At 37.8% G+C, this 25,545-nt stretch overlaps 1 protein-coding gene across 4 annotated transcripts in view; it reads right to left on the bottom strand.

Moving 5' to 3' along the window:
• The window catches only part of DENND5B (DENN domain containing 5B), a 195,499-nt gene that overhangs the window by 100,530 nt on the left and 69,424 nt on the right, over positions 1-25,545 (bottom strand). For 2 of the 4 annotated variants that reach the window (XM_032855132.1, XM_032855134.1), the window contains exons 2-4: positions 14,645-14,710; positions 11,452-11,561; positions 769-1,435 (exon numbers count right to left, since the gene is read on the bottom strand). In XM_032855132.1, the coding sequence (XP_032711023.1) occupies positions 769-1,435; positions 11,452-11,561; positions 14,645-14,710 (843 nt within the window). The remainder of the gene's footprint in view (positions 1-768; positions 1,436-11,451; positions 11,562-14,644; positions 14,711-25,545) is intronic. The other 2 variants (XM_032855133.1, XM_032855136.1) reach the window with 1 other exon arrangement.

Below are 25,545 nucleotides of genomic sequence, written 5' to 3'. Positions count from 1 at the left end.
TCGCTATCCGTTAAGACAGAGCATCTCTATTTTTTCTGCAAAATCATGTTCAGGTTGGAGCCAGTGCTCTAAGTTTAAGCTCAACATTAGCCATCATAAATGCATTCATCAAATAAAACCCAAATTCTGTTAAGTTTCTTAAGTATGTGCTGGGAGAACGTTGAATGAAAAACATCACAAAGATAACTTCCTTTTGGGAATAAAAGCAAAATAAAACAAAAAGACCCCACATAACTCTACTAGAACTGTTAGACTCAAGAGAGCCACAACTAGTGATATCTCCCACAGGCAAAGGTCCAAAATTGATTGCCTTAGGAAGCTTCAGAGTCAACAATTTCATTTATGCCTTTCCAACGTCAACTGAGTTTTGGTGGAAACCTTTACTCATCTGCAAAAAATAAGACAGCTACATGTTCTTGGTACTAACATCATTCTCTCACTTCCATTATGAAAACAAGTATGTTTCTTTTATTATGATTATGTACTACCTGGAAAAAAGGGCCTATTTTCATTAAAAAATAAATATACTCAAGTCAGCCAGATTCAGGCTTTTGTATGCTTTCCTGTTTTTCTTCACAGCCACTGACACCTCAAAGAGAAGTAATATCTTAGCCTCTGGTCCCACCTAAAACAGGTGTTCCTTTTACACAAAACAGAAGACCTCTGACCATTAATTATTTGGTTCTAGTAATATACCCCATGGAAATGCAATAGTTGGGATTCATATGCACTTCTCTGGGGGAGACTTAAAATCCAGGAAAGACCTACCTTGTGAGTAAAGAAGGATCTGCATCTCTAAAAGAACACAGGTAAACACCTGCACCAGGTTCTCCAATCCCAGAAGCTCGAAGGCCTCTCGAAGAGGGTAATCAGAAAGGGGGAGTTCACTGGGTCCAGGTCTCTGGCAGATGACAGGTTCATAAACACCATAAAATTTCAGTGATCTCCCTGGAGGTGGAAGGGGTACCTCGTAGAGAATGTTATGGATGTAGCTCTCAAGTGGCAAGGGCGGCGGCTGCTGGGAGGTTACTGCTTTATAAAGCTGGATGAGGAACTTCTTGCAGGCCTGCATGAAAGGCAGTGGTGTGATCAAGCATATACTTTTTGAAACATACAGCGTGTCTCTGCTGATGTCGTAAGAGTTGTACCGCTGGAGTTTTAAAAGGGAAGTGGTGTCTCCCTCATCAATACTGCTGGCCAGCGAATCCATGCTGCAGGAGGACGAAGCGTACACACTGCTGTAATGCTCGGCATTGTGCATCTGGTAGAGCGTCTGCATGGCTGTGCAGATCTGCTTACTGGTAACTTCTTCGTAAAAAGTCAGAACAAAACCATAGGTACGAGAGCCATCTTCCCGGGTAATTATAAATGAGTGGAACTGAGGGTCTTTATTGTCCGTCTGAGTTCTGAAAGATAGCCCTTTAGGCATGCACAACTGTGGAGGAAAGGGGGAAAAGGATCAGAATGCAGTACACAAGTAACTTCAAACTAGAAAAAAATGTTTGTTGTTTTTAACAACAGGACTCCAAAGGACACAGAGGTTTTATCCATATTTAATATTATCAGCAGCAGCCTTAAGTTAGAAATACATTTTAAGTTCCTCATTGACACACTGATAAAACTATTTTTTAAAAGAAATATATACAAGGAGAACCATCTTTACTGTGTATTACATTCAGGAGGTCTGACTAAGAATGGAAAGATTTTTGACTTGTTCCCAGTAAACCTCTTATTCAAGCCTCTGACCTTCAGCACCGCATGTGACTTCTCTGAGCCTGACTTTATCAATGACTTGAAGGCAAAATATTCCAAGACACCTTACAAATACTTAAATATAAGCACCATTTTTTGAGCAACGATGTTAATATTTCAGAGAAATGTGGAAGTACACGAAGGCTCATTTGATAAATTGAAAAAAAGAAAAAAACAAGAGTATCATTTTCACTTTTTTTTTTTTGAAGATTTTATTTATTTGTCAGAGAGGGAGAGATAGCGAGAGAGGAACACAAGCAGCGGGAGTGGGAAGAGGAAGAAACAGGCTTCCCACCAAGCAGGGAGCCTGATGCAGGGCTCGATCCCAGGACAGAGCTGAAGGCAGACGCTTAACAACTGAGCCACCCAAGTGCCCCCTCATTTTCACTATTTTGAACAATATGAAACTTGATCTTAGAAAGAGAAACTTTAAAAATGGAATGATTTTTTGATTTACTGAAGAAGAATATAAACAAAGACATTTTAGATTGGCTCCAGTAGGTATTATGCTTTAGGTCTTGGTAACGACCCAGGATTCAGTCAAATTTGGGAACAAAATAACCTGAGGAGCTGAAGATGCTATCTTTAAGATTCTTAAGATGCAATTTGAATTCATTTTTTAAAACATTTTAAATAAAAGAAATAAAAAAAATTCTAGAAAATCTGAAATATCCTAAAGGAAAAAACCTTGTAATTTAACTATACTAACATAATGATCATTATTAATTTTTATATTTCTATTTTTGTACTGCAATATGCTTTCTGCATAGAAATAATTTTACCACAGTTATTTTATTTTTCTTGTTCAGACTTAACAATGAATCTGATGTGAAATTTAGTTGTTCTCCCCATGTTACTAAGAAAATGCAATTCACCTTAAAGTTATAAGCCTGTCATTCAAACTGTCAACAAACACTTATTAAGTGTCTTTATGAGCCAGACCTTATGATGGTGGTACAGGTTAGAAAGACAGACAGACATGTTCCTGCTCCTATGGAGCTTCCAGTCCAGTAAGGACAGCAGAAGCCCACAAGACAGAACATGAAGGTCTGAGGAAGTGACACATGTTTTCTGTGGGTGGGAACAGAATGCAAGATTGGGGGAGGTTATCCTACACTGTTGGTAGGGATGCAAGCTGGTGCAGCCACTCTGGAAAACAGTATGGAGGTTCTTCAGAAAGTTGAAAATAGAGCTATCCTATGACCCAGCAATTGCACTACTGGGAATTTACGCCAAAGATACAAATGTAGTGATCCAAAGGGGCATGTGCACCCCAATGTTTGAAGCAGCAATGTATACAATAGCATTAAGACCATGGATGGCTCACTGAAAGTGCCTACACCCAGGACTGGAAAACTTGTTCTGTAAAAAGCCAGCTAATAAATATTTTAGTCTCTGCAGGCCTTAAAATGTTAGTCACAGCTACTCAGCACTACCACTGTAGTGTAAAAGCAGCCACTGACAATACATAAAGGAATGGGCATGACTTTGTTCCAACAAAACTTTATTTATAAATAGGTAGTCAGTTGGATTTGGCCTAAGGGCTAGTTTGTCCACTCCTGGTCTAGTCAAGTAAAATGTAATGAAGGTAACAAGTAACAAATGAGTGACTTTTCAGGCTGTAAAGGCAATACAACTTCCGTCTCTCTCTCTCTGGTCACAGACACTGGGAGCTCTGAGCCAACATGTAAGAAACGTAACTAACCTGAAGCTACCAAGCTAGAGACCACATGGTCTCTAGATCACACAGAGACAGGATTCCCTAATGATGTTCCTAGCCCTGGAGATATACCTATCAGTGAGTGAATCTTCAGATGACTCCAGTCTTTACCCTTTGAGCCACTCTTAACTGCTACTCAGTAGAGCAGATGGGTTACCTTGCTAAACCCTAACCAAATTGCAGATTTGTAAGCCAAGTTAATAGCTTTTTGTTTTTTTTTCTTAAAGATTTTATTTATATATCTGACAGAGGTCACAAGTAGGCAGAGAGGCAGGCAGAGAGAGAGGAGGAAGCAGGCTCCCTGCTGAGCAGAGAGCCCAATGCAGGGCTTGATCCCAGGACCCTGGGATCATTACCCGAGCCGAAGGCAGAGGCTTAACCCACTGAGCCACCCAGGCGCCCCAATAGTTTTGTTGTTTTAAATCAAGAGTCAACAAACTTGGAACACCTGGGTGACTCAGTTAAGTGGCTGCCTTCGGCTCAGGTCATGATCCCAGCGTCCTGGGATCAAGGTCCTTGATCCCAGGATGCTGGGATCAAGTCGTCACATCGGGCTCTTTGCTCAGCAGGGAGCTTGGTTCTCCCTCTACCTGCCTGTGCAGTCTCTCTCTCTCTCTCAAATAAATAAATACAATATTTTTTTAAAAAAAGAAAGAGTCAAAAAACTTTAGTGCTTAGGTCAAATCCAATCTGCCACCTGTTTTTGTAAAATAAAATTTTATTGGAACACAATAGTGCTCATCCATTTAAGCACTGTCCGTGTCTATTTTTGCACTACAGCCACAGATATGAATGAGTAACTGACAGAAATGGTATGGCCTAAAAAATGCCTCTACTATTTATTACCTGGCCTTTTTTTTTTTTTTTAATCATTTTTTTTTTTTTAAGATTTTATTTTTATTTATTTGACAGAGAGATCACAAGTAGGCAGAGAGGCGGGGGATGGGGGGGTGGGTGGACGGGAGGGAGAGAAGCAGACTCCCTGCTGAGCAGAGAGCCTGATGCAGGGCTCAATCCCAGGACTCTGAGACCATGACCTGAGCCAAAGGCAGAGGCTTACCCCACTGAGCCACCCAGGCACCCTATTACCTGGCCTTTTATTAAAAAAAAAAAAAAAAAAATTGCTAACCCACAGCCCATGTTTTAAGCCTCTTAAACAGTAAGTACTAGGGTGGTTTGCTATATAGCAATAGGTAATGGAGACACTCCCTTACTTTAAGTTTGCACATAAATACTATCTTAAAGAACCTTCCTTTATCATTCCATAAAAAATACTGTTTCCATCCTATAAATGCCATTAAAATGTCACTTTTCCTCTAGAAAGTCTTTAGTGAAGGGGGAAGCAATGAAAACAAAAGTCTTGGACTGCTGTATACAAATGCTACATTATAAACTGGTATACATTACTAGTTTCTCTATTTTGTTTGTATCTCTAGATTGTAAATGACTCAAGGACTGGTGCTATATTGCTATGACTGTAAACATATAAAAGTACCAAACACAGAGCAATATACTATTTGGGGCCATAAATGGTGACTGATAATAGATAGAAAAAGCAAAAACCATGAAGGTTACTATTATTAGGTTAGTGAAAATGTCTTTGTATTTCATATCACTGAATATGAGACCTAGAAATAACTAAGGTAGCTTTATATAATTATTTTTATATATGCTGAAAAGAATTAAACTACTATGTATACTTGGATAGACTAAGACACACAGTTAGGTAAAACACACAAATACCTGAATTTGTTAGAGGAAAATTGTTATTCCTAATCATGGGAATAGCTGTGTAAGGAAAGTCCATGGCAGGACCTTTTCATAGTCATATCTTCACATTAAAACTGCTTTCATTATAACAGGAGGAGATCCTCTGGTGATTTAAGACTAAAAACTCCTATGACACATCTAGTGTAGCCAATAAAGATTACAGGAAGAAGATCTGAATCCCTCTTGCTCCAGGCTATGCTCAAATAATTATTTGGGATAGTGCATGCCACATATATATTTGTTGAATGAATAAATAAATAAACAAATGAACAAGAAAACAAACAAAAACAACAGCTAGGGGTAGGTAGGATCAGATTTAGCTCCTCTCTTGGTTAAGTCTATAGTTTTCTTCTTACACGTAGTAGGCAATACAGAAATGTGGTGACCTCCAAAGTCAAAATAAAGATTTAATTTAATTGATAGGCTTTCCTGACATCATAAACCACAAAATTACAGCTTCAACTGCTTTTGCACAGCTGCCAAATATTCCCTTAAGGTTTTGTAGCTTTCTTGAGCATGCATTCAAACATTTACAGGAAAAGCTTGCCAAAAGTTGTGCTCAAAGTAAAGAATGACTTTCTATGCTACAGATAACAGATGTAAGAATTCTTAAAGTCTCTTCCTAAAAATCCAAAAAAGTAAGAATTAAATTTCTAATCTGGGAACCATGACTTGGAAAATGCTACTGCCTTTTCATTTTTAAAAGTAGGAATTCTTGTATGAATTGTCAGGTTTATTTTTCAGAAAACCTGAGACATAAATCAAGATTCGTTCACTAGGGTATTCAACAATCTCTTTTTATCCCTATTACTGTCTTTTACTAACAATATCCCCTCTCCAACCCACTCTCCTACAATAAAACAACTGAACATTTACTGTTGTCATTGTTTACCTGACTGCCACTTGTAATCCAATTATTTTAGCGAAAGTAAGCTCACAGTGCTGTGTATCCCCGTCCTTGAGTGACTACATGTCCTTATTATCTCTCTGGACTATTTCGGGTGGTTTGGCTAGAATTTTTACAATTCCTTTTTCCATCTCCTATAGTGTTATGACTTCTATGCCTTCTCTTATTATACAAATGAAAGATATATTATAGGTCTGTTTGCTCTTCCCTTCTCCTCTCTTCATTCCCTCTCTCCCTCCTTTTTCCTTTAATAAATATTTATGTCATATATTACATTAGATCTTGGTAATTCAAAAGACAAATATGGAAATAATCTCTTCAAAAAGTTCACAGTCTGGTAAAAAAGACAAACACACAAACCAATAAAATAATGTGATATATAATATAAAATATACTATTACAAAATATTATAAAATATTTATATTATAAATTATAAAATAATGTTATAAAATAACATGATCAATGCTGCTACAGGGTATGTTCAAGACATTATAGAAATTGAGAAGAGAGAGCACCTAACTACTCCTGCTTAAGATGGTTTTGCAAGGGAAGTAACACCTGAAAAGACAGAGACAGGAAGGGGAAGTATTTGTAAGTAAGCAAACATTCCTTCATTTATTCAGTGACTTCAGCCTCTACCGTGTGTGAAACTAGGGATACAGCAACGAATAAGAGAAAGTGTGCCTGTCTTCACCATGCTTACATTACAGCAGGAGACACAGAGCTGATAACTACCTACATAATCAATTTACTTGCAACCATGATAGGTGCTACAAAAAGGTACAAGGAGCTAACAGGTCCTAAGAGAACCTGAAGGGAACTGACAATGGTAGAAAGGTGGTCAGGGATGCCTCTCTGAAAAAATTGTGTTTAAAATGAAACCTGAAGGGTCAGTAAGAATTCAGCAGGGGAAAGAGAAGTAGCAGAGGCTTCCCAAGAGAAGTGGCCACAGAAGAAGCAGCGTTAGTGTGAAGAATGGAAAGGACAGGAGCAGAAGTCCAGGTAAGAGACTTCGAAGGTTCGGACTAAGGTGGGTGTACAAAAACAAAGAGAAGTAGATAGATAACTGATTGCACATAGGAGAAGGTAAGAAAGTGAGAACTTTCAACGATAATGCCAGATTTTCAGCTTAGGCAACTAGGTGGATGGCTGTACCATTCACTGACCGAGGCTAGTGGGAAGACTGTGAGTTCAGTTTTGGACATGCTAAGTTCGAGATGTCTGTGAATTATTCTAGCTGTGAAGATAAGAAAACAAGTGGGCTCCCCTGGTAATAGCTGGATTAAAGCCCCATTACTATGGTTTCATTGTGGGACAAGAAATTAAACTTGGATGAAAATGAGATGAATGAAATGAGATGAAAATGAGGTCTTATTTCATTCTAACGTCAATAACAGGAGGAGATCCTCTGGTGATCCTCTTCCCCTGCTCCTCCACCCTGCTCATGCCCTCCTTCTTTCTCACTCTCTCAAATAAATAAAATCCTTAAAAAAAAAAGTATATATAGCTCTCTTTCCTTTGAATCTTACAAGATGGGCATCTGAATGGCTTTTTTTTGGTCAACCCTTTACACTTTACTCAACATTCCACCCTACCCTTGTGATCAAAGTAAACAGTAAATTATAAACTTAGAGCTTTATAGATTATAAAAAGCTTTTTAACAGTTATGAGTCTTTTAGTTACTTAAAATATCATATATCAGATGTTTCATTTAGAATTGACTAACAAAACAGAATCTTTATATTTCATATAAGTTGCTTAAAAAGGTATTGATCATATTTTCTTCCTAACAATCCCTAGGTTCACTACATTCTTAAGGATAAAATCTACTGACCAGAACATTAAAAATAGTCATGAATGCCAATATGCAGATTATCTCAAAGAGATCTGAAATGGGGTAGGGGGAGGCAGGGGAATTTCAGTTCCACTTGCAATTCTCTGCTTCAGAGAAAAAGAACTGATCTGAAGCAAATTTGTTAATGTTGAAATGTGTTAGTTCTAGGTATAGGATTGTTGTATTGTTTTGTTTTACGATACTTCCCCCTCCCCTTTTTTTTTTCATGAAAATCTCTCAATCAGTAATCAAAAGAGATATAAAGAAGCAATTAATTCAAAACAATTTCACCTGTCATTTACATTTATTTTCTATTATATTTGCATGACACTCATGGAATTTTTTTTTTTTTTAATTTAACAAAGTTCACTGCTTTGGAGGATTTAATTTCTGTATGAAATTAATGACCCTTTTTCAAAGCACCACTGTTGCTTGTTAAAGAAATGACTGAGGGGCGCCTGGGTGGCTCAGTGGTTTAAAGCCTCTGCCTTCGGCTCCGGTCATGAACCCAGGGTCCTGGGATCGAGCCCCACATCTGGCTCTCTGCTCAGTGGGAAGCCTGCTTCTCTTCCTCTCTCTCTGCCTGCCTTTCTGCCTACTTGTGATCTCTGTCTGTTAAATAAATTAAAAAAAAAAAAGAAAAAAGAAATGACTGATATTATAGAAGGTGATGACTCGTTGGAGTAGGATTTTGCTAAAGGCAAGAAGAAAGCTTTATACCTTTAGGTGGGAATAAATTATAGCTTCATACAAGTGTACTTGCTAAAAAATCAGAGGAAATTAAGGGCAGTAAATCTATGACCCAAATGCAGACTAGTTTAATGGGATGTTTTTCAGAGATTTTCATGGAATGTCAGCAAATTCTTTTGGATCTGCAGCAATAACCAAAATGCTATGTGATGCTTAACTGTCAAAACACAAGCCTATGTGTTTATTCTTCATAGGAGACTCCGGCTGCCTACATAAAATAATCCCAGAGGCAAGAAGAAAGAAAATAACAAAAACAGATTAAGGAAGCTGGTAACTGCTTTAAAGATGAATGCTTTACAGACCAAGGCTAAAACTATAATGGATGTCTCACTACTAATGCATTCAAATGATTAACAGAAAGGAAACACCCCAAGTGTGGCATTTTGTTCCAAACGACTATGGAATTGTACTGTAGTAAAAACCATTCTAATTTGTCACAGATGAATTTATACTTTGAAATAACTTCTAATTTAAGAAGTCGAGTGTTGTAATCTATTTACATTCTTATCTAGATTTCCATTGCTTCATTCACTCTTTTTAAAAAATATTTTTCTATTAATTTGCTGGCATAGCAGCTGATAAATTATTTTTCGTCATTGCTGTTTGTTGACTATTTTAGTCAGAAGCTTCCCTGTGCTCCTCCAAGTGTCATAAATATGACAAACAGTTGTGTTCCACTTAATATTTATGGTATAGTCTTCACCAAAGATGAGGCTAGGCCCCACAGTATTAACTTCCAGCAAAATGGCATCTCTGATTAAAGACATAACTACACTATGTTCTGTGAAGAATCAAAGTCAGAGTGCATTCGTACTTATTAGAAAAAGTACCACGCTACTTCCTCTTTGTAGCAAACTCAGGACTGGAATGAATTTACTGTGATACAGAAATACCACAAAAGGTCCAATGTGACCCATGTCATTTTGGTATAGGTCAAAACTAAGTTACATCATTTTTCTTTGAGGGAGGCACCATGTAGATGCGGAAAAGTGAGCTACAGAGTAAAAATTATCTGGATCTAACCTGAGACTCCCTGTATAATTCTGGGTTAGTAATCTCTGTAAAATATGAGAAAGAACTCTTACAGGGGACATGTCAGCATGTATGTGAAGTAACAGACATGAGATACCTAGCAGGTATCTACTATCTATTAATTTCTTTCCCTTACAGTATTATATCATAATGGCATCTTTTAGCTCTACCTTTAAAATACTAAAAAAGAACTATACCTACCAGTGTCTCAGTCCACTTTTAATTATTTCTGTGACTGGTATGCCTGATCTCTGATTTGCTCACTTTGGAGCACCCTGATTTTTATAATCACAGAATTCCATTCATGGAATCCCAAAATATTGCCCAGGCGTCTAAGTGGGACCCTTCTTAAATAATCTGAAAACTATGACTATTTCTAAGGCTCTCTAAAGGGACTTATAACCACCAATGGTAACTCACTGCATTAATTAAAATTCCTTATAAATAAATTCCTACTAATGTCTAAAAAATTCCTACGAATGTCTAAATGATGAATTCAATTTCCTTTTCCTCCTTACTTTGTGAATATGACACATTAAAGGCCCAGCATACAACATTCCTTGAAATAAGAAAACTGTAACTGTGTTCCTTCTATCTGGCAACTCTCCAGGCAAACAAACAAATATAACCATTTATCAAATCATCTATGTATGAATTAATACGAACCAACAAACACAGCTTAATAGTAGGAAAAGAAAATGGGCTTTGAGGAATACATGCACCCAGATGTTCACAGCAGCACTATCTATAACAGCCAGATGATGGAAACAGCCCACGTGTTCATCAACTGACGAATGGATAAGGAAGTTTTTGTTGTTGTTGTTGTTGTTGTTTTGGATAAGGAAGTTTTATATATACACATAATGGAATACTACTCAGCCATAAGAAAGAATTGAGATCTTCCCATTTGCAATAACATGGATGGAGCTAGAGAGCATTATGCTAAGTGAAATAAGTCAGTCACAGAAAGACAAAAACCATATAATTTTACCCATTTGTGGAATTAAGAAACAAAATAAACATGCATGGGGAAAAAAAAGAGAGAGAAACCAAGAAACAGACTCTTAACTATAGAAAGCCAACTGATGGTTACCAGAGGGGAGGTGGGTGAAATAGGTGAGGGGGATTAAGGAGTGCAATGCACTTGTCATGAGCACTGGGTGATGTATTTAAGTACTGAATCACTGTATTGTACACTTGAAACCAATATTACACTGTATGTTAACTAACTGGAATTTAAATAAAAACTTTAAAAAAAGAAAATGGGTTTTGAGATTCCATTATACACTTATCTGCCCTGGGGACTGTGGGAAAAGTGACTTAAGTTCTATGAGCTTCATTTTCCACATCTATAAAACGAGGACAATATTACTGATCTTAAAGAATTGTTTATTTAAAACATTAAATGAAATAAGGTAAACACTGTCATTCTTTTTTTTTTTTAAGATTTTATTTATTTATTTGACAGAGAGCAATCACAAGTAGGCAGAGAGACAGGCAGAAAGAGGGGGAGGAAGCAGGCTCTCTGCCGAGCAGAGAGGCCGATGTGGGCCTTGATCCCAGGACCCTGAGATCATGACCTGAGCCAAAGGCAGAGGCTTAACCCACTGAGCCACCCAGGTGCCCAACACTGTCATTCTTAACAAAATAAAAAGAAGGTTAAAGATTAAAAAAAAAAATACATACCATGTTCACTGCATCTTGATCAAAAGGGTTCCATTCTATATTCTCAGGATAGTGGGCCAGCACTTTGGATTTGAATGTTCTTCTCAAAGGACTCTGGTCAAAATTTTCACCTAAAACAAATAATTAATTAGTTGATACCTAGAATTTTTTCAAAAGCATGTAGTAGTTTTATTTTTATTTTGTAGATATACTGACTGATAATGTTGAAATTGGATTCAATTTCTACCTCTAACAGTCTGAGTTGTAAAAATTCTCAGTGGACAACTGAAAAGGAACTGTTAATAAAAGATCTGCATTTAAAACTTCAGAATCTGAATTTCAACATCTTGGCCAGACAACTATACTAAAAATAAAGATCTATTCAAATAATCTTTGTTGTAACCTAATTATTGTCCTCATTTCAGTATGTGGGGATAAAAAAAACCTACTTGGAAACATCTAATTTATTAACAGAAAATCCTGAATTGAGCACCTTGAATCATACTTCTGATCCTGAAATTCTGTACCTGGACAGACACAATGCTGCTGTGCTCACATGAGGCAATTCTGCTTGAGCTTCCACAGAAATCTAACAAATGTAACTCTATCCAGGCTTTTACAAGTAACAGAATTCACAGAATCAGAAACATCATTACTGAGTTGTCTAGTTTAGTAGAAAACACCAAACCTATGAAAAGAAACAAGCTATTCTAAGCCAAATTTCTCACCTGTCAAAATTTGGGAAAGACAAAGGCAGACTATACTTTGATTATTACATATAAAGAAACCTCAATTATAGCTGTCAGCTCAGTTCTTTATCACCTTCACCAAATTAATTCCCATAAAACCTGTTTCCCCCAAATGCTTTAGTTCCATAAAATATGTTAAAATGGATGGCTCTTAAATTCTCAATGCCAAAAAGTTGAGAATGAAGAATTAGAAGATGTTGGAATATCATTCTGTCTCGTGTTTTTTTTCTATTTAAGTTCTAATTAAGTGTAAAACACAAACTATTAATATCAAGAGATAAACGCTACTTACCACTATTTGTTAGAAGTAAAAATACCAAGTAATTTATAAATCATAATTGGGCATTTAGTTAGACTCAGTTTCCATTTTTGGTAAAAATATGAAAATATGGATATAAAACACCTTTTAGTGCGAAACTTAACAGATCACAAAAGGAGGGAAAACTTACACTCTAAAATCTTGTTGGAAACTGCAATATAAAATACACAGAAGCTTTCCTGAATAAAGGCACATAGTTTAAATAGATTTGCTGCAGCAACTAATGTACTGTTTCTAATTTAAGCCCTGGCTAATGATCATTTTCCTTTGGATATTTCTTACTTACCTAGGCAAATGTTTCATCTGTATCTTTCTACTCCCTATTTCTATCTTCTAAGAGATAGACAGAGAGCTTTCACTTCTAGAAGAAAAACTGTCAAAAGCATCCCTGAGGATAGTTTATGAGTTTTGACAATATGCCTCTTGAGTAAGCTTACAAAGTCAATGGAAAAATGTGGAACTGTCCATGAGTCAGTGTGCCTGAAGAAAGAGTCAGGGTTCAGAATGCCCGACTTCAGGAAGGGCAAATAACATTTTTTAAGCTGACACTAGATTCTCAGGGAAACACTAAGAATTTTTAGATTATTCATTTCTTCATTAAAAAAAAAGAAAGAAAGAAAAGAAAAAGACTAGAGGCACCTGGGTGGCTCAGTTGGTTAAGCGTCTGCCTTCAGCTCAGGTCATGATCTCAGGGTCCTGGGATCGAGCCCTACCTATGTTGGGCTCCCTGCTCAACAGTGAGTCAGCTATTCCCTCTCCCTCAGTGATCTCTCCTGCTCTCACTCTCTCTCAAATGGATAAATAAAATCTTTAAAAAAAAAAAAAAAGACCACTTTTCACTTCACTTTAAGTCGCAGAAAACACAAAACTTGGTTCTAAAGGTCTATGCTGCTGACTCTGCTCCTGACACAGGAACAGGACATCCTCAGACAATATACAGCAAACAATAATGCCTCTCCACCCAACAACATATACCAGAAATGTTTATTTTTATCTAAGTATAAATAAAATGTGAAATACTATCATGGCAGAAGAAACAGCACATAACGCAAGATATAACTCCTTGCAACACTTACCTTTTTTAAATGACTTCCTGCCTGAGTTTGGTTAAAATAGTAACATTATCTTCATTCATATATCAAGTTATTTATGGGACAGAGGATAAATCAGAAAAGCCATGACAGTACCATTTTCAATATAACATTCTGTTAACTAAAGAACATCACACCCTCCTGAAGCACAATGGAATCACCCAGAAGACAGAGAAGGAAAACCACCCTTTTCAAAGAGAGAAAATTTTTTTATAAAAACAAGAAAACGGAAAGACTCATGAAACAGAAACACGAATCTAAGAAAAACAGAACCACCACCACTGCTGCCAACATACCACCTACTAGACTGCCAAGAAAGGGGGGCAAGAGGAAAGGTCATTGCTGTATATATAGCTGTCTTGGCAAATACTATTTTGATGTAAATTCATGGAAGAACCAATTATGTAGAAATTCTGATAACACTGTTAAGGATTTAGACATGAGTGGATATAGTTATCACTACTATTACCAAAGAAGAGAATTCTGATGATGCCTTTTGGAGATGAGAGGTGAGGGGAAAAACCTAGTCTTCTCCTTTTTGAACCCATGTTATAAATGAACTTCTAATTTAGAATTTACTGCTAGGACTTAGCAGGAGAAATGAAATCAGTCTAAGAATTTGGGTTCCCAGGAAACTGAAATGATACATAAGCATTCTTTACTCAACTTAAAATCTACCTCTTTAAACACTATCCTGAAATGAACAAAGATTATAAACTTGGGCAAATATTAATATCCCCCACAACAAATACATATAAACTTAATTCCAGGTAATACTGCCAAATAACCTGTTACTATATTTAAGCTGCAATTCAGTCTTTCCTTCAAAGAAAATAGGATATATCTGCCAAGACAGCTTAAGACTAGTGAATAATTTTTTCAAGGCTTGAAGCAAATGAGGTCTTTACAAAAATTAAGATGCAGATGAGAGAAAAGAAATATAAAATAATAACTATTTTTGCCCAAACAAAACTGAGGGGAAAAAAGCAATTATGATGGGCTTGGGGTGATTTAAAATAATGATTTCTACACCTCAATTTTTATTTTATTTTTACCTGAAGTTGTATTTGCAGCATCTTGGCTCTTGCCATGACGATCTGCTTCTAGCCATTGGTACAAAACTACATAATGTAACAGAAACAAAAAACTTTATAAACAATGAAACACAAACACAAAAGCAAAATGACTTTGAAGAATGGAAAATGAGAATAACAAATTAAACAAAAGTAATAAACATGAGACATTAACATCAATGGAATGTAGCTTAACACCAACAGTATGCAGTTTATAAGCTATTAGTAATAAGAAGGCATAAAGAATAGGTAATTGTATTTTAATGTAAGAAGTGAAATACTACTTAAACATCTGTACCAGTTATTCATATGGGAAAAAAGCACATATATTCTTCTCAATGATGATTTGAAGAGAAGTATCAGGAGAAAGCTAATGTTTCCATAGTCAAGTAAGATAGTAAGACAAAATGACCAATTTTAAAAATTACATCCCAACTTCTACACACCTATCAGAATGGCTTTAGTCCAAAAAAATGGACTACACCAAATGCTGACAAGTACATGAGGTGACAGTAACTCTCATTCATTCATTCATTCATTCATTCAACACAAGGAATCCAAATTGGTACAGCCACTTTGAAAGACAGCTTGGCAGTTTCTTACAAAGCTAAGCTCAGTCTTACCACAGGATCCCATAACTCTACTCTAATCTGGGGGAAAACATCAGACAAATCCCAAGAGAAGCAACCTACAATATACCTGGTGAATACCTGCCAAACTATCACGGACATCAAAAAGAAGGGAAGTCTGAAAGGCAGTCACAGCCAAGAGGGGCCTAAAGAGATATCCATCGGAATATAATGTGGTATACTGGATGAGAGCCACCAACAGAAAAAAGGACTTCAAGTAAACACTTAGGAAATCTGAATAGGATATATATGACTTTAGTTAACAATTATGTATCAACTGATTTGTTAACTCTAACAAATACACTATGGTAAGATGTTAATGATAGGAAAAACTGTGTTTGTGTGGATGGGGGGGGTATGAGGTATACGGGAACGCTATTATCTTCTCAATTTTTCTAAAACCTGAAACTCCTCTAAAAATCAATTCTGTTTTAAAAAACATTCCAGGGCACCTGAGTGGCTCAGTGGGTTAAGCCTCTGCCTTCAGCTTGGGTCATGGTCTCAGGGTCCTGGGATCGAGGCCCGCATCGGGCTCTCTGCTCAGCAGGGAGCCTGCTTCCCCCACCGTCCCCTGCCTGCCTCTCTCCCTACTTGTGATCTCTCTCTCTCACTGTCAAATAAATAAATAAAATCTTTTTAATAAATAAATAAATAAATAAATAAAAAGTGTTCCAATATGTAAGATAAGGACAAAATCCTATTATATCCAATCTTGTAAGTAATCTACCTTTTAGAAATCATTGTATACAAACACAAACTGAAATAGGCTCTGTACTGAGATTCCATTTAATCAACTTAATACCTTCATGTGTTATTAACTAGGAAGTATAAACTCTTGGAGGGAAGTTTATCACAGTAAGGACATAAGGAAATTCACACTAGTTCTCTACAACACTGCAGTTTTGAAGAGTATAAAAACTTCCAAATAGGTTACCCAACTGTCTACAACTTTTAGACATCCAATCTTCTCTTAAAAGAGCTAAATAATGATGATGTAGGGTTCTAATAGCCAGGGAATCTTCCTATCTATACCTCAAAGGTCTGAATGATCTCAGGACAAAGGCTAAACTTCTACTCTGGGGGGATATGTGCCCACAGATATTCTAAGAGTTCTATATCCCAATCAGGGTTTGCAGAATCTATGTATACTCTCTCTTCACAAAACAACAACAAAGACAAAGAACTGGGGAAGTTAGCCTATGGAACTCCTGGATTGAAAGGAAAAAAGGAACTAAATGATCCACTATAAAAGGCCAAAGACACCCTGAAATCACCAAGGAGGTTATTTGGATCTTTCCAGACAGCCAGATGGTATACTGACATTTACCATCAGGTATAGATGGCCCAAAACAGACCTTGGAATAGCCCCCACACATACACCCAAGCAGTGTGCAAGGTCACTGCCTGAGAGTGCCCCAGTGGGCACTCAAGTCACTATACTTCCCTCTAGGATACTGAACACTTTCTGGATGCAAAAAATTGTTATGACTGGGACTAGTAAGGAAGAATTTGAGAAGCAGACCTCACTCATTCAATATATACTATACATATTTTTTACCTTTCTAGTTTACAGGAATAACTACTCATTAGAGTACAAAAGTAGCAGAGTGGGGAAGTATTAGGCCATGACACAAAAATCTCCCCATCTGGAAAAAAGCAAGTATCAACTTTACAACTGACAATGAATATCACTCTCACAAAAACGAGATATAAAGTAGGGAAACTAATCCATTATCTGGTCTAACAATCCTATCTAGCTCTCATCTAAAGGTATTTTGCCCTGATTAAGGTAGAAACTCCTGGATGCATTTAGGGTATCACTAGGAATAGTTACCAATAGTTCAATTACTTCACATAGCTCCCGTTTCTTGTTTTACCAGAGAAAAAGAAAATAAAGGAAAAAATATGAAATAAAATATGAAAGCTAGTTCAGGTCAACTTACTTACTTTTACAAGCAAAAATCTTTTTAGTAGATTTAGATATTCAATTATTTTATCCTTGTCTCCAGATTACCAAAGTCCAATAAATGATATCTAAATATTTCAGAGAATCTCCAGTGAAATAAGTGCATCTGCTTCATGTAAAGTTATAATGTGAATCACCGTTTGGTCAAATTTGGATTTCAAAGCCCACTTTATAGCACATATATTTAAAAACATAATGTATAACTAAAAAAGAAATGTGACAGATATTTTTACCTAATATACTAGGTAGTTCTAGAAGGACTGAGCTCCAAAAATTTAACTCCCATATATCTAATATATGTTATAATACAGAGTCTGCTACTATGTTTGTAGAGGATGTTAGAATACCAAGAACACACCAGTTCTCACCGTGGCTGGGAGCTTAAGATCTGGCTTTTTGGTGACTCCATGCTTCCTCTCAGTTGGCACTGGGAGTTGGTACCCTCAAACTCCAAGCCACTGGTGAGAATTTCAATAGCCTGTGAGTGGGGTTCCAAATGGAGAAAGATTTGTGAGATGTGTGAACCTTGCAGCTATTTCTCAGCCTGAGTGGTCCCATTACCCCCTTTCTCTAAACCTGCTTGCTCCTAGGGATCCAATGAGTTCCCTCCCTCGTTATCCATTTCCTTTGTGGCCTGTGTCTGACCTGGGTATTTTCTCCAGAAAACAAGGGCAGGGCTCACAACACTTCCCCATCTTCCTGTCCCGGAAGGATACCACAGAAGTCTAGATTTTTTTTTTTTTTTTAAGATTTTATTTATTTATTTGTCAGAGAGAGAGAGGGAGAGAGCGCGAGCACAGGCAGACAGAATGGCAGGCAGAGGCAGAGGGAGAAGCAGGCTCCCTGACAAGCAAGGAGCCGGTTGTGGGACTCCATCCCAGGACGCCGGGATCATGACCTGAGCGGAAGGCAGCTGCTTAACCAACTGAGCCACCCAGGCGTTCCATTAGTCTAGATGTTTTAAAGAAAGCTTGGTGATAGGAATAATGAAAACAGATGGGAAGTTAAAAGGTAATCTCTTTTGTCCTGTCCTTTTTAAATTTTGTTCCTTTTCTCTTTAAAGGGGAAGTTTACGCGCGCGCACACACACGTGCGCGCACAGAGATAATGGTGGACAGAAAACTTAGAATCAATAAATTTTTCTCAGTATTCTGATAAAGGCTAGAGGAGGAAATGAAGAACTATAAATGCTCCCTATGAAATCCATGCTGAGGCGAAGAAGAAGGGAGGATGTGGTGGTCAGGTAATTTTTCTCCCTCCTATGTCTATCACTATAGGTCCCCAACTGTCTGTCTCCAAAGACCCTTGTCTGAATTGACATGAGCTAGAGTCGTAGAAGGAATACTGACAACAGTGGATCCTGTAAGAGAGACTGACTAGGGAAAGGGAACCTGGGGCAGGGGGACCCCACACGTTGGTTAAAAAAAAAAATGAAGGTGTACTTCCTGTGACACTCACAGAAATACATTTCCTACACATGAGTTGTCTCTACATCACAGTGAGCTGTCCTCTTCAAAACAGATCCCTCAGAAGGCTGCATATTCATGATTCATTCTAATGATTCTACCACGATTTAAATAATCTCTGAGCAGGTTACATTTAAGGTGAGACCTGATGAAGTTAACAATAATCCTCACAAATAACACATGGTGCTTACGATACAGCAGGTGCTATTCTAAGTATTCTACATATATTAAATCATTTCATCATCACAATTACTCTATAAAGTAGTTACTATTTTATCATTTTCCAAATGTAGAAACTGAGGCATAAAAAGGTTAAATAGCTTGCCCAAGGTCAGACGACTCTAAAATTCAAACTTAAACAGTTTGGCTCCAGAGTATGCTCTCAATTCTACGTAAGAGGTCACCTCAGAAAAGGGTATTTGGGGATCGGAAACAGCAAGTGCAGAATCCCTGAGGCATCCATGAACTTGTCACCACAGAGAAGCAGCAAGGAGGCCAGTACAGTGTATTTAAGTGAGGTGGTAGAAAATGAAGTCCCAGAGGTCACCATGGCCACATAAGACAGAGCCTTGTAGACCATGGTAAGCTCTTTCTTCAAGGGAAGTAACTGAAGTGTTTTAAACACTTGAACAAGCTTGAACAAGCTTACTCTGGCAGCTGAGAGAACAGACTGTAGAGGGTAAGAGAGGAAATGGAGAGACCAGTTACGAGGTTTCTGTAATAATCTATGCAAGAGATGATCATGGTATGGATCAGGGAAACAGTGTCAGGGTAGTGAGAAGTGGTTAAGATTCTAAACATATTTTGAAGACATAAGAGGTATTTGCTAACAAATTAGATGTGAGAGAAAGGAGTAGTCAAGAAGAAATCATGGTACTACAGTTTCTAGTCTGAGAACCTGGATGCGTAGTGTAGTTAGTTACTGAAATGAGTAACAAGGCACAAGGAGAGGGTTTTTGCTGGAGGGTTGGGAAGCTGAAATAAAAAAATTCACTTTGGGATACATTAAGTCTGTGATGTGTATTGGATATCCATGTGAAATTTTTCAGCAAGCATTTAGAAATATGAATTTAAAAAATCGGGGGGTGGGGTGCCTGGGTGACTCAGTTGGTTAAGGGTCTGCCTTCAGCTCAGGTCATGATCCAGGGTCCTGGGATGGAGCCTGCATCTCCTTCTGCCTACTGCTCCCTCTGCTTGCGCGCACTCTCTCTAATAGATAAATAAAATCTTTAAAAAAAAATAAAAGAAAAAAGGAATACATCATTAAAAAAATAAAATTCAGGGGAAATTAGAAAATTCAGCATCAAATAGATGGTATTTAACATCACAGGGCTGGATAAGATCACCGAGGAAATGAATGTAGATGAAGAGAGAAAGGCCTGGGTCAGGTTCCTGGGAGGCTCAAGTATAAACATTAAGAGGATAGGAAGAGAAAGAAAAACAGGCAAAAAAAGTAAATGAAAAGTACAATCAGTGAGGAAAGAGAAAGACCAGAAGCATGGGCAGCATGGAACCCAAGTAAAGAAAATGTTTTTAACAAGGAGAGCTGACAACATGGAAGTCGCTGGTGACCTTGAAGAGATGTCTATGGAGTGGTAGGGGTGAAAAGCTGTCTGGAGTTGTTCCAAGAAAGAATGAAAAGAGAGGAAGTAAAGCAGAGAGTATAAATAACACTTTGGCAAGTTCTGCTGGAAAGACGAGAAATGGATTATATTGGAGGAGAATATGGAAGGGAAAGGTTTTTGTTTTGTTTTGTTTTTTAAAGAAAAGAGGTATTAAACTCATTCAAATAATATATCCAGAATGCCTAAACTGTACCAGGCACAGTGACTAATACTGTGGCTAGGATTAGTGCAGTCCAGTCCCTCTGAGGATTTCACATTCTCCTCTTCTGCCTTCCCAGTGCTTCCACAGAGAGCTGACTTTGCCCATTCCATATGTTATGCATGGCTGATACAGATTGTACTCCCCAGGTAACCACTCTTTCTATCCCTAGCACAAAGTTTACCTACTCTATCCTTGTAAGGCTGTATGCATGACACTGAACCCACTAGAAACTACATTCTCTCCATTACATTCTCCCCTCCTCTGGTACTCCTAGAAATGGTCCCAAACCATTCTCATTTGGATAAGCCACGCCAATCATCTCAGCACCACTGTTCAGCTATAACTGATTCTGGATCTGTGACAGATTGCAGGTGCTTACCAACATCCATGTTCTTTCCTTTCCAATATCCTTGCATCTGGGTGAGGTGAGGGCCAAAGCACTAGTTCTTCCCAATGAAATATGAGCTGAAGTGACGTGTGTCACTTCCAGGCTGAGGCACATACCTGTCTGTTCTCTGCCATCCATCAACTAAATGCAAATGGAATGGGACCTTAAAAAGACAGGAAGGTCAGACAATGGAAGAAAACCTGGGTCACCTAATGCCTCAAAATAGAGCCCATCCCACCCTGGCCTATATTAGATTAAACAACAGATGAGAAATAAAATTCTACCATCTCAAGCCACTGATAGTTTGGGTTATTGTTAGAGCAGTTAACTATTTATGTATTTCTGATTACCCTACTTTTTATTTGTGTTCTAACTCTTTTCTTGACCTTCTCACCATGATACTAGTCCCTGACTGTATTTTGCCTTCTATTCCTTGGTAAGTTTCTAAATTGCTTTTTACTGTGCTCCTATAAATAAATAAATCAGTTCTTTAAATATGGTACAGAATTCGACCATTTTTTTTTAGTGGATGCTCTCTACCCTTCATAAAAGCAGCTGTATACCCACTACTAGGCTGTTAATTAAGGCTATAGGTTTTAACCCATGATGGGCCTGTTAGGCATTCCAAAAACATAACTTCTAAATCCAGTTAGCAATCTTGCAGGTCTAAGTGGCTGGTCATAAAGGGAATCAAGCAAAAGAAGCTGGGATCTCTGAAAATTCATAGACCCTACTGAGAAGGAATCATCAATAAGAAACTATGAACCCTGGTAATCTTAAAAGTCTGTTTTAAGATATTAATAAAAGTACATCAACATCAATCTAGTAAGTTTTGAATTTCTAAGAAATTCATAATATATTTCATTCTTGATCATACTAACATTAAAGAGCCATACTGTATTTAGCTAACACTAAAATATACTTTAATTACTTTAGTTTATTCACTGGAAACCAAGCGTATACAACACAGTTATTGTTTCAACCCCAAGTGGAGGTACCTGCATTTAACTCTGTCACTCATCACCTGGAGGTGGGACAGATGTCACTCGTTAAAGGGCACAGACCCCAATAAGACTGCCCTGAACTTCAGAGGTTCCCAGCCCACCAGCTCTTCTGACATGCTGGCTATATATCTGGGAGCTTCCATGACTATCAGGTTTGATAATTCACTAGAACAGCTCATGGAACTCAGGAAAGCACTATTACTTCTGACTGCGGTTTCATTACAAGAGCTACAGATCAGGAGAACCAGACAAAAGACACACACAGGGTGAGGTCTGGAAGGGAATGTGGTGCTTTCCTGCTCTCTCCTGTGGAATCAGGGTGTGTCACTTGCCACCACCATACACATATACAATGTGTTTATCAACCAAGAAGCTCCACTAACCTTTGGTATCTAGAGCAGGTTTTTGTTTTAAAGATCTATTTATTTACTTTAGGTGGGGGAGGGGGGAGGGAGAGAAAGAGTCCCAAGCAGTCAGTGCAGAGTCCGACGTAGGGCTCCATCTCATGACCCTGAGATCATGACCTGTGCCGAAACCAAAAGTCACGAGGCTTAACTGACTGCGCCACCCAGGAGCCTCTGATATGTAGAGTTTTTAATGGGGTTCACTATATACACAGGACTGATTTGATCACTGGCCATGTGACTGAACTCAAATCTCTATAACCTCTTCCCTTCCCTAGAGGCCTGGCTGACCCTCTGGTAGGTAACCAGCCCCTATCCTGAAGCTATCTAGGGGCTCATCTTTACTACAATAGGGTAACACTCCTATTACTTAAGAAATCACCACGGTTCTAGAAGTTCTGTGCCAGGACTGGGACAGAGACCACACAAATTTCGTATCAGGCACTATGCATTCTACCACCAAGCACAGAACATAGTACCAGATTATTTACTTGCAAAAATAACCTTAGCAATGAAATCAAGATGAACAGTCCTCTGATAATGAGAAATAAACAAAGCACTTGGCTTCTAAGCCATGCTTTACATCCTATCCCTTTTCTAGTAAAATGTGGAACAAGAAAAACTTTTAAAAAGTCATTGAAGTATTGTAACTGATTTTATAAAACCCTCTAAGAGGAAAGGGTCTATAATTTTTCGGTAAATAGTAAGTACCATGTGTTGATCAGTGCTTAGTAAATGATTTTAGTTTTCTGAAAAATGTAACAGCGATTTTCAAATAATAAGCATAGCCAAGAAAATAAGGTTCTAGTTCTAGTTGAAATACCCTGGGTTCTCTAGTAGCTTAGGGCAAATCATACATTCTTTGAGCAAAGGTTTCCTCATACATAAAAATACTGATTACATAATAACATGTTAGTATTATTAGAGATCTATCTTATATGAGGATCATTTATGCAATGTATTTCTGGGAAAGCATATTAATGTTATTATTTGATGCTGCATGTTATACAGTATAAGGCAAATCTTCCCTATTGCTAAAAACTTAGTCTCTGCTAAAATGAAACAAGAGAGCTACCCTTTGCCTTCAGGAACAAAAGAAAGGCACCTGCCATTAAAATATTCATAGCTGACAAGTAACACTATAGCGCTAGATTTCTAAGATGATTCAAATTGAAACAGTTCTGCTGTATGACTCAAAGAAGCAGTTATTTGCTCAGAGCTAACACAGACTTTTCCCTTCATTTCCATTCATTATTTTTTGCTGCCAATACTCTCACCAAAAAAAACAGAAAACAAAAAACAGAACAAAACAAAATTTATAAGGAGTCAGAAACAAGTAACTCAGTTTAGTTTACACAGAGATACCAAGGGACATATACAAGAATGCCACTTTTTCCCTCTTACCCTCTTCATCAAAATAAAACAAAAAACCTGCATAAGAAATCAACAAAGTTCTCTAAATAAAAGATATAAATCACAACGTAGGAATACACTAGGGATACATGTCTTTTACTAATGCTCCCCTACCTCTGGTCTATGGAATTATCATAATATGAGCAAAATAGAGCAAAAAATGTTAATAAGATTCACCAAGAAAGAAACTCTTCCTTTAAGAATCAAACAGAAGCATTATTATTGCAACAATCACCTGAAGTTTTCTGCGGCTGATGTAGCTGTTGCTAAGCAAAAGTGGCCTCTGAGTCGCTTCATCAGTACGCACTTTTATCCGAAGGCCGTCCCCTAATATGCTGTTAGCTAGAACATTCAGGCTTTAAAATGAACTGCATGGATTCCAGTTCTTAAATGGAATTGGGGGATAGCACAGACCTATAAAATCATGGTCCATGTATCCTCGGAGGAAGACAATGGGACTTGTCAGATGATTAGGAAGGAACTTCCCAGGTCCACACGAGGCTGTGATTCCCAGAGTTACTATCTAGCCTATTTTAAAGAAAAAAGTCATGTCACCTATGGTAGGGGGGGAAAACATTTTAACCACTTTCTCAAGTTTTCAAAATTAACAGAAAACCAAAACCAAGGATTAAAAATGGGAGGGGAGAGTAGAATTTCTCTCTTCCTTATAGGAAAAACAAAGTCTTCCTTCCTCTCACCGTAAGACAAACACAGAAGAAAACCCTCAAGATGATCTCAAAGCCCTGAGTTATTTTTTAAATTTTATTTTTAATTTTATTTTTTTAAAAGAAGGGTTAACACTAAAAGTAATCCCATCAAAAGGGATTCAAGGGCGCTTGGGTGGCTCAGTGGGTTAAAGCCTCTGCCTTCGGCTCAGGTCATGATCTCAGGGTCCTGGGATCGAGGCCCGCGTCGGGCTCTCTGCTCGGCGGGGAGCCTGCTTTCTCCTTTCTCTCTCTATGCCTGCCTCTCTGCATACTTGTGATCTCTCCCTCTCTGTTTCAAATAAATAAATAAAATCTTTAAAAAAAAAAAAAGGGATTCAAATTTACTGTTTTCACTCTAGTGCTCAGAGTATTATCTGGTACTTAGCCAGGATCTTTGATTAGAAGTCATGCTAGATTTCTAGATTTTAGATTCTGGACTTCTCCCCTCCCCCCACCTGAATCCATCTCCTTTCCTTCCATATTCAGATAGTCACTATATTTTGCAATTTATACTTCCTTAATATCCCTCCAAATCAACCTTTCCTTTCTACTTTAATTGCTACACTGTTAACTGAGCCTCAAGCCAGACTCAGAATATTGCTCCAGCTTCCTAACTTGTTTCCCTGCCATACACTGTACATTAAACTCCCCTTCTAATTCATATCTCATTGTCTCTTTTCTCTCTGCCCCTGTCTTTTTCTTTCACTCAAGTATTTTTGAAGCTCTATGAGCCAAGGCACTATTCTAGGCTCTTGAGATAGAATAGCAGACTGAATTCTACAAAAATAGCCACAACAATATCTCCTGTCCTACATGAGCTTTTGAAATTCCATCAGAAAGTACAGTCCGGGGGCGTCTGGGTGACTCAGTGGGTTAAGGCCTCTGCCTTCCCCTCAGGTCATGATCCCAGGGTCCTGGGATGGCGCCCCCACTGAGCGGAGAGCTCAGAGCAGAAAACTTCAGGTGATTGTTGGAATAATAATGCTTCTGTTCGATTCTGCTTCCCCCCACCCCCAATTGCCTGCCTCTCTGTCTACTTGTGATCTCTAGCAAATAAATAAATAAAAATCTAAAAAAAA

Source organism: Lontra canadensis, unplaced genomic scaffold, assembly GCF_010015895.1.
Source record: "Lontra canadensis isolate GAN:19392208 unplaced genomic scaffold, GSC_riverotter_1.0 scaffold9, whole genome shotgun sequence".
Classification (NCBI taxonomy): domain Eukaryota; kingdom Metazoa; phylum Chordata; class Mammalia; order Carnivora; family Mustelidae; genus Lontra; species Lontra canadensis.
This window is presented reverse-complemented; position numbering and strand designations above follow the sequence as displayed.